Source organism: Poromitra crassiceps (genome assembly GCF_964638095.1).
Source record: "Poromitra crassiceps genome assembly, chromosome: 8".
NCBI classification, from domain to species: domain Eukaryota; kingdom Metazoa; phylum Chordata; class Actinopteri; order Beryciformes; family Melamphaidae; genus Poromitra; species Poromitra crassiceps.
This window is the reverse complement of record NC_139629.1, coordinates 4401145-4410732: the sequence shown is the minus strand read 5'-3', so window position 1 is coordinate 4410732 and position 9588 is coordinate 4401145. Positions and strand designations below refer to the sequence as shown.

Here is a 9588-nt window from a genome sequence, read left to right as displayed (position 1 = left end):
GCCAGAGATCAGCCTCTGCCTTGGAAGGCCTCTCTATTGGCTCAAGCAGGCATTGACAGAGTGCCAGCACATATATGTCAGCTTCCTCCCTCTCGCCTCTAGTTGGAAATGACGACGGTCCCCTGAAGCCGGTGACTTCCCTGCCCCCCCCCCCCCCCCCGAACTCTCTGCAGCACCGACTGGTGGTGCAGCAGCAGCACCGCTGATTAGCATGCAATAATGATGGTGAGCTGTGGGCTCCATTGTTCTAACACCTCCCCTCTCCTCCGCACCAATCTGTCACCATGCGGTGCCTCCAATGCTGCTCTCCACAAATGAGATGGATAATTAGTTGCCCCTCACGAATGCTGCACTCTTCTCACCCCTGATTGCTTTCACCTTTTTGCTCCTGGCAATTTTGACACCTTGTAATCAGCCTGCTGCTTCTCCCTTTCAATCCATGTCCTGGACATTTTTCCTCTTTATTTACTATATCTCTCAAATCTACTGCCCGCTGGTAGCAAAAGTCGCACTGAACAAGGAGGCCTGGATATCTCTGAATGCGAGCAAAAACATGGCGAGAAAAGAGGATTATTTTGGAGCTTAAGTGCAGGTTTTCTCAAGCTGTTCACGTTACTTTATTAACAAGTGAGTAAATGTAGAAAACACAGAAGAAGAAGAAGAAAAAATCAGAGGCCTAGCTGTCAGTATGACTTTCCTCTTCCAAATGACAAGGAATGACAACATAATTATGTGCAAGCAGCTGTTCATGATCCCAGGGAGAAAAGCATGCAGGCGGCACAATGTTCAGCTCTTCACAGATAACCAGAGAGAATCATTAGGGATTGTGCTTATTTGTATTTGCCAAAAATACAGAATAAATTCTCTCCTCGATGTCCATAATGTGATGTGAGATGTGAAATTCGACGGTTTATGTCACTCCAAATACATGTATTATGCTGGACACATTACATGTTATTCAGCTTTGTACAGCAAATAACATGTCGCCTATTTTCAGTCTTTTCCCTCACTCAGATGATGTGTTGTGATTTGATACAGTATTTAGAGACACTTGCTGTTCCCTATCATCATGGACCCAAAATATATGATTAATTATGATTTATTATAATGATTATAATGAATCTAATGACTCATTAGTTGGAATGGATGGCATGAAAGAAATCACACTTCTTGTTTTGATTTTCTGATATATTTTTGATGTGCAGTGACATTTTCAGTGTCGAATATTGATTAATAATGAAAGGATTAAATTAATCCAAGTCTATTAACTGATATAACTTGAAACCTGAAAACAAAACAAAAGGTTGTTGTTCGCAATCTTCACACCAGCTCATCTACGCAGCAAGTGTTATCAGCCCATAGCTGAAGGGCTGCAAGGTCTCTGCAGAACGACGTGTTCCAATACACATATTGTCCCCATGTTCTTAACACGTCATCACACAAACCAGGGAAAATCACTGAATCATTGCAATTGTTTGCAAAGCTGTGAATAAATATTGCAAAAGTCAAAAGCTGTTGCTGCTGCTCGGAAAAGCCATACGGTTTGGTCAAATAATAGATGGAATCTGTGTAACTATAGATTGCCGCACACACGATGGATACAGTCAGTGACTGAAACTGTCTTTCAAAAACCGATGCGTCCAATTAAAGAATTTTGTACTACAAATCATTTTGTAAGAGTACTAATAAGTGTCACTTTTTGGTGATTATCTCATTTTGGAACCTGACTCGTCAATTTGTCATTTTATCTCTTTTCATGTGAAACATTCTGTTTCAGAATGAAACAGAAATAGCAAATAATCAGACATCTGAGCGTGTGCCTGATGACATGTTTACCACCTGCACAAACCAAATTTAAATGAACAAATTGCATAACTTTTAAATTAATTCAAAGTTTGTTATTATTGCCAACTCTAAGGACTAAGGATGTCACAGTGGCTCCAAATCATATGACAGATTTTTTTTTAAATACAATGCTGATGCAAATTCCTGTGGGAATAGTTCACTAGCAACATGTGCAAATAACCTTTAACGTGATTGGATGCACATTGCTGGTTTTTACAATAGCCTAATAGACATGGAGTAAAAGAAAACTTCAAATTGTTCCCCTTCCTGTGTCTGTAAAACATATCATTCTATTGACAGCATAAAAAGAAGACACTAGTCACATTTCAGCAAATAAAAATATATCAAAACTTACATTTCCAATGTGAATTCATTTTTCTCCAGTTCTGAGAGTGAAGATCTCCCTGAAAAATATACATTGATATTTTCTTTTGAGTCCTCAAACACAACTTATGTATTTTAAAATATAAACTGTATAAGCACAATTAAACTTCAAAGTTCATAAATATCAAAGTCAAGGCTGCATCTTCTCCATCGTAGTACAATATGTCTATATATTGTGGTTACACTTAGAACAGCATCCCACCCTTTTTCTTAAAAAAGAAAAGAAAATGACACAGCTAGCAAAAAAAAAAGAATATTCATTGCAAGATTAAATGATGGCTTTCAGAGTAATATTAAAAAATATATAATGGGCAAGAAAGTGTACCATTCAACTCTTTGACATTAAATAAATGGGACTTTGAATGGATTCAAGTCGTATTGCAAAAGGCAGTGTCATTTTGAAATCCAGTACAGCGCATTGTACTCCTATGGCAGGCAACAAAGGCATGAATGACCCATGAATACAGTGAAGTCTTGGGTGGAGTTCTGGCATCGGCCAGCCAGTCTCTGCCTCCACTGTCACTTGCTGGCTTCGTTCTTATGAGAATGAGAGAAATGCGAATACAGGTGGCTATTCATACAGGCTTGAGGAACCACCGCATAGCAGAAAGCACATTTATCGGGGCTGCTGCTCTGTGCCACCTCCAGCTCTGTCCCCGTGTCCGCTGCATCACACAGCTCAGGGCTCCACAGAGGCTGCAGAGAGAAGGATGCAAACACACACAAAGGCTGTTTGCTTGTTTGGGTCACTTGGGCCTTTACAGACGGACGTATCCGTCGCTTTAACGAACACAAGATGAATCCGCTTTCCGATTCAAAAACAGTAAAAGCGAGGAGTGGCTCCCATGTTTCATGATCTTACTACTCATTTGCTACTAGAGTCTGGCCATTGAGGTCATCCCATTCCCACCTATGAAAAGCAGATAATAATGTGAATAATTGCCCGTATTGCTGCAACCTATAGGGCAAGTATTGCATTCTGAGTTTGTTTGCTTTTTTCCCTAGAAGAAAAACTAGAGCATCTTGTCCTTTTGTGCTCGGTGTCTTATCTGCAGAGCCAGAGCAGAACGGATGTTTTCAAAACGGCAACTTTTAGATTTCACTGTACATTGTGCAATTCTGTAATAAGCACGGTTATACACATTAGGCCATGAAATCCCACTTAAGCATCATAATGGTCTCATCTGATTCGGATGACTGTAATGTGCTTCCATCTGGCCCCACTCTCCACCAAATATGCTAAATATAACCAGAGTATCCGCGGGTAAATTATAAAAAGAATCAGCACACGTTACACAGTAATACGTTTTGAGTTAAGCCAAGGTTTTTTTCCCTTCTATTTCACACCTTTTCCCTCAGCCATTAGCAAATAGCCAATCAGAAACTGATGATTTGCTACTAGGTTTTTCTCAAGACCTTCTCCTGTGATTCTCACCTGTTGGGGTCCCCGTACGCTCTCCTGGGAGAGCGAGGACGATGTGGAGTGGGAGGGGGACGGAGGGTAGACAAAAGGGCCGGGCAGTTCCGCGGGCGCCTCCTCTGTCAGCGCAGCGGGGACGCCGCTGGGGGGCCGCTTCCTGGTCAGGGGCAGACCAACGTGTCTCTCGGGAGCGCTGTTCAGGAACTCGTATTCACTGTCCGCAGAGGGCGGGAATTTGACACTGAGTTTGGTGAGAGAGTCTACTAAGTCCCTGTCCTCGGGGCTGGCGCCGCGGGACGCCAGAGATGTGGGTGGATGTGGGACCTCCACCGCTGACCTCAGCGCCGAGAAGGGTCTCTCCGCCTGCTCCGCCGTATCGTCCGTACACTGGATAGGCATGGAGAACCGCTGGTCTGTCAGATGGCAGGGAAAGGAGAAGATGAGATTTGACATACCTGTGTTACGTCTCAATCGAGCATCAACATATTATTATATTCCAGCGAATAAAAATACAAGCTTGGCAATGATTGAAAAATATTTCTCAAGGGCATTCTCACTTCTCGTTTGATTTTTCATTGCTTATTAAGGAATCCTACTGGTTCTTCATTGAACATATGAAAAAAAAAATTATTGCACTAATTATACTGCTAGTATCCAGAGCCAACATCATGCATTTGTCAGTGGAATAATTAAATGTGTTTATCTGCTCTTTCTATTTTCACACAGGTGAGCGGCCGTGGTTCAAGAGGACAATGAGGCATTAATGTACGGTTCTGCTTAAGGTGTTGCTATCTAATTGTCTTCGAGAACAAAGCAAAAGCTCGTAAATTCACAACTTGTTATGACACATTCAAAGCAATTGTAACTCAACATATTTTCTCTCAAGTAATTGAAAAAAATATATATCTGCATTCAGGTCCAGGTCTTCTTATGCAACAGCAGGGAATTTGAAGCCGTTGGTAAAAGTGAATATTACCATTTGAAGTATCGTTTCCTCTGTGAAATCTTTTTAGGTGATCTTTTTGTCTTCTGGTTAGAGAGCGGATCTGCTGGAATTTCCCTTGAATCGCTTCAAATACCTCCTGCATGTCTTGACTGAGAAACAAAGAAATCAGAGTTAGAATGTTTTCCCCCAACAATGTCTATGAGAATCTGGTACGTAAGGAGAGACACATACTTGTCAATGGTGCTGTTAATTTGCAATTTATGAGGCACAGCCACAGCAATTTCCATATTCTCCTTCTGAAAAATTGGCACATTCCATTTACAGTAATCAGAGGCAACATTTATTCAAGCAACAAATTGTTAATAAATTAGCATTTTAAATGTGCACATAAAAGAGTGTAGTCCGGTTACCAGACATAAATTCATTCAAAACGTACCCCGACCAGTAAAGGAAATGTTTCACAGTCAAGCCGAAACTACTGTAAGATGAGCCCTGCAGTGATATTATCCTCTACCACCATCTGGTGGTGTAAAAGAGAACTCACTCTGGCAAGTGGACAATTAATCAGGTGTGAACTGAAAGAGAATCTGGGTTCTCGTCCAGTATCCTTAGGGGGCTGCCAGTCAGTTAAATCATCAACAGAAAAGAATGATGTGGAACCAAGGTATAGTCATAAAAAGATAAGAACAGTCCCTTATCAGTGACAGTGAGTGCCAGTTAGTGATACCAACATTAAGTATTGGGAAATAATCTGTGAGTTAGGCAGATGGGTGAGAACCACATAGGCGTGTGTGTGTGTGTGTGTGTGTGTGTGTGTGTGTGTGTGTGTGTGTGTGTGTGTGTGTGTGTGTGCGCACACATAGTACAATACAATATGTACAATGTACAATTTATACATATACTGCTTACTATAGGGGGTACAATGTTTGAGCTACTGTAACAGTTAATACACATTCAAGATAGGCCATTACACAGGGTTTTTCCTGCATAAAGGAATTTTTAGCAACCCCCCAAAAGGCCCAAGCCCCACCCCAAAGGCCCAAGCCACACCCCAAAGGCCCAAGCCCCACCCCAAAGGCCCAAGCCCCACCCCAAAGGCCCCAAAGACCTGATATTTATGAGTCCAGGACAACCCTGACTGCATACTAGCCTAACTCAGAGCCATGTAGATAGAAGAGTCTCGACATCTCCATTCACTTTTTACTCAAGAGTTCCAGGAAGTCCTGGATTAAGCAGCACTGTCGAGTTGCAGCAAAATAGACAGTTTGTGTTGTACTCTGAAAGGGTTTTCCCCCCCTTGAATCAAATTGGACACTATCAGCTTTATTTTAGCATGCAAAAGTAGCGCGAGACCCATTCCTGGCTGTTCATTCGCTAATGAGTCTCGCATTTTGGTCCTCCGCTGACACCACTCTCTCTCTCTAGAGGACACTAGCCTAACTCAAAATCAAACATTTTAACTGTAGCCTATCAATGTAGAGAATTTCAAAGTTAATGTCCCACATTTCTAGGTAGAAATCACTGTCTGAGACTTGGCGGGGTGCTGTGAAAACACATTGCTCCTGAATGTCTGATAATGACCGATATATTTGTGTTCAGGATAACCCTGACGAGACACAAAGCAAAAGTCAAATGTAGGCTCTGCATGACAGTAAGCATGATCGTAGTCACCCCCCAGGGCCCATTCTGAGCCAGGAAAACCCCTGATTACAGATTCAATATAAGAATGTAAGTGGAATCTAAAGCTCTGGTGTGTGTGTGTGTGTGTGTGTGTGTGTGTGTGTGTGTGTGTGTGTGTGTGTGTGTGTGTGTGTGCGTGCGTGCGTGCGTGCGCGCGCGCGCGTGGGTGTGTGTGTGTGTGTGTGCATACATGCGTGCGTGCGTGTGCGTGTGAGCAAGCCTGCATGTATGCATGTGTTGTGTAAGTGTGAGAATTAAAAATAAAAAAAATCCAGATTTGCAGCAGTTGCATTGTGAAAATCATGCCAGCACATTATACATACCAGGTACTGTATTTTCCTAAAGGCATTGGTCCCATCTAGCACATGGTTGCAAGGCAACAACGTCTCCTCTTCCTGTGTTCTGGGAGGCATCTCTCCTTCCAATCCAAAACAGGAGAAATGAATTGTCACACAGACAGGAAGCAGAGGCACAGCTCGATGAAATGGCTAATATGAATTTGGTGTTGAAATGTCTTGAGACTTGACATCCTGCTGTATAAAGGTCACTGCCCAGAATACAATGAGATGTAGAGGCAAGAGTCGATTATTTTGTCCGCATATGAAGACGCAATTCATCTGGCGTGTGTCACTAACCTGATGGTTTTTTTGCTGCTGATTTCAACTGAGCTTCAAGTATTGAAATCTGCTGCTGCTGGTCTTCTATCTGCTTTTGCAGTTTTTGAGTATGTCGCTCATAATATTCAGTCTGCAAAAATGAGGGTTCTGTTATATTTCTAGCACCAACATCTGGGATCTGGTCTATGCTCAGATATCTGTGCAAGTGTCACATTTTCATATCAAATTTATACAAAATTGTCATCTCTATGTTGAAATTATACATTATTTGAGGTGTATTGACAATTTCACAGTGTTAACAAATATAATAAAAGCAAATAAAAGCTAAAATTAAGCATATTATGCTTGCAGTAAGGAAGGTACAAAACCTTGCTTGCAGAATTAGCAATGAAAGCTACCTTTTTACTGGTGGACTCGGTTTTATTATTATTTTCTTAATATTTGGCTAATTTCAAATAATCGTTTGTCTCTCCATGGTGTTACTACCGTTTGCTGTAGTTCCTTTTTAGCATTGTCTTTCTCAATGGAGGCCTGGCGATAAGCTTCAAAAGCTTTGTTGAGCTGGTCTCCAATGTTCCTCTCCATGCCGTGTGCTCCACAACCATCACTGACGCAGCAGACATGAGCACTGTGTGTCAAATAAATCACACAAGTCATGGTTTGGAAACACAACTGCAATTTGTACAACTTAATTATACTGTAACTGCCTCAAGAAACACAGTCCCCCAAATTTTTGCACTCATATGCCCTGTTATATTTGTACTATGTTGTAAACGGAGTCCACAGTACAAGAATTTCACACGTGATACTTGTACCATGGAGTGACAATAAAAATCTTGAATCTTGAATTGAAATACATGCAGCATTATTATTTTGACTGTATGCAATGGAAACAGCTTGGTGATTTGTGGCATGTTTTACAATTTTATATATATATATATATATATATATATATATATATATATATATATATATATATATATATATATATATATAAGATAAAATCTTGAAGTGGTCCCAAATAATCTGAGAGGTTAGCTACATGATGTTGATTTAAGTTACTGATAACACTGACAATAGTGAGAAAATTATGTTCTAATCTGATTATTGAAGAAGAGCTGCAGTTAGGGTGAAATATCAAAAAAGCTTTCCACATTTCCACAGCCTATTTGTAAAGAGATACATCCTGTGCAAAGGATCTTTATGAGCGTATTGTACAGTCAATAAATATATTCAAAAGTGTATTCAAAAGTTAATAAATGCTTTTGCAATTTCAATCATATTTTCCCTGCACTCCAACGGTGGATCACTGATGTACAGCCTACACAAGGAAATGTCCCACAGATCACACACAGGATTAAGTCAAATCATACTGTTTATTCTGTATATCCTTTGTCTTTGACTTTTCCGTTTTGAAGTTCAGAGAAAACAAAAGCAAAAGTATATTCTCAAAGTAATTACTTACAGTGCTCTGATCGTGAATGTAGACGTGTGAATGTTCAGATGATACCACGATGAACAATAAAGGGGCTAGTCTCACCCTAGCTGTTGTTGAATAACTGATCCATCTTCATAAATGCCATAATAACAGCATGGCTGTCAGTGATAGGTTAACACCAGTGCCGTGTATACAGCCACGATTTAGGCTACAGGCTCTGAAATTCTGAATGAGTTAGAAAAGGTCGCTTGCGACTTTGTATCGACACACTTCATTGTGTGATCGCTCTAGTGTCTTTCTTCAAAACCCATTCGATACAGTTCCGTATTCTTTAAAGTGAAAATCTAGCGACTGGTTAGCCATAGAGAGTCCATTCAACCGGTGGATACCGAGCGCCTCAAACGTTACAGCACAGTAGTAAACGTACAGTTCGCCTGTCTAAAGGCAGTGAGTTATGCCCTTACCTTCATTCGAGTAAAGTCAAAATGATTGTTTTGACACCACGACACCTTCGTATTCTTCAAATGACCTACAAAGTTATGAAACGCAGGAGAGGATATGTGTTTCGCACTAATGTACATTTTACATAGTCTGTAGTGAGTTGGGAACTTCCCTCGGGGAATCCCCTGCTCTGTAGACTTCCGCCTTCTGGATCCTGACCAATCAAGTTGGAGAGAGAGAGAGAGAGAGAGAGAGAGAGAGAGAGAGAGAGAGAGAGAGAGAGAGAGAGAGAGAGAGAGAGAGAGAGAGAGAGAGAGAGAGAGAGAGAGAGAGAGAGAGAGAGAGAGAGAGAGAGAGAGAGAGAGAGAGAGAGAGAGAGAGAGAGAGAGAAGAGCTGGGTGGTTAGCTGTTTGAAGGTTCTTCTTTCGTCCTACACGTCTGCTTTTGTGCATGTTCAAAAGTTATCAAGCTACATTATGTTGCGTTGATCTTACTCTAATTTGATCAGATTATTTTTCTCTTGCGCAGGACTGCAAGTTTAAATCAACTGTCTTATGCTTATATGCTGGTAGGCTATATACTGTAAAATGCAATAGGCATGTTATAAGTCCCCATAAGAATAGGCTACTTGAGGTTTAATATATTTTCCATTTGTCTCATTACTGTATTATCTACAAGGTGTTCTCTTCAGCATAGGAAGATAACAAGCCAACATGCTGATACCTTGTTGATATTGTGCATTTTCTGACATGCTGCAGTAAATATCCACAATTGACAAACAACTAAAAACTTGATAATGTCTAAAATATCCCACACT

At 40.9% G+C, this 9588-nt stretch overlaps 1 protein-coding gene across 1 annotated transcript; it reads right to left on the bottom strand.

Moving 5' to 3' along the window:
- Positions 1–677: 677 nt before the first annotated feature.
- On the bottom strand, positions 678–8923 carry tank (TRAF family member-associated NFKB activator). The gene is made up of 8 exons (XM_083642416.1): positions 8795–8923; positions 7379–7520; positions 6911–7022; positions 6599–6693; positions 4827–4891; positions 4626–4744; positions 3665–4062; positions 678–2925 (listed from the first exon to the last, which is right to left on the bottom strand). The coding sequence occupies exons 2-8, from the start codon at positions 7475–7477 to the stop codon at positions 2749–2751; spliced, it is 1065 nt and encodes a 354-aa protein (XP_083498542.1). The 5' UTR covers positions 7478–7520; positions 8795–8923; the 3' UTR covers positions 678–2748.
- Positions 8924–9588: the final 665 nt, after the last annotated feature.

Coding starts and splice junctions, on each gene's coding strand:
- tank (XM_083642416.1), bottom strand. CDS start 7,477: ATGGAGAGGAACATTGGAGACCAGCTCAACAAAGCTTTTGAAGCTTAT. Junction 4,892..6,598: donor TTAGGAAAATACAGTACCTG/GTATGTATAATG, acceptor CCAATTTTTCAG/AAGGAGAATATGGAAATTGC. Junction 2,926..3,664: donor GCGTACGGGGACCCCAACAG/GTGAGAATCACA, acceptor TTCTCTCTGCAG/CCTCTGTGGAGCCCTGAGCT.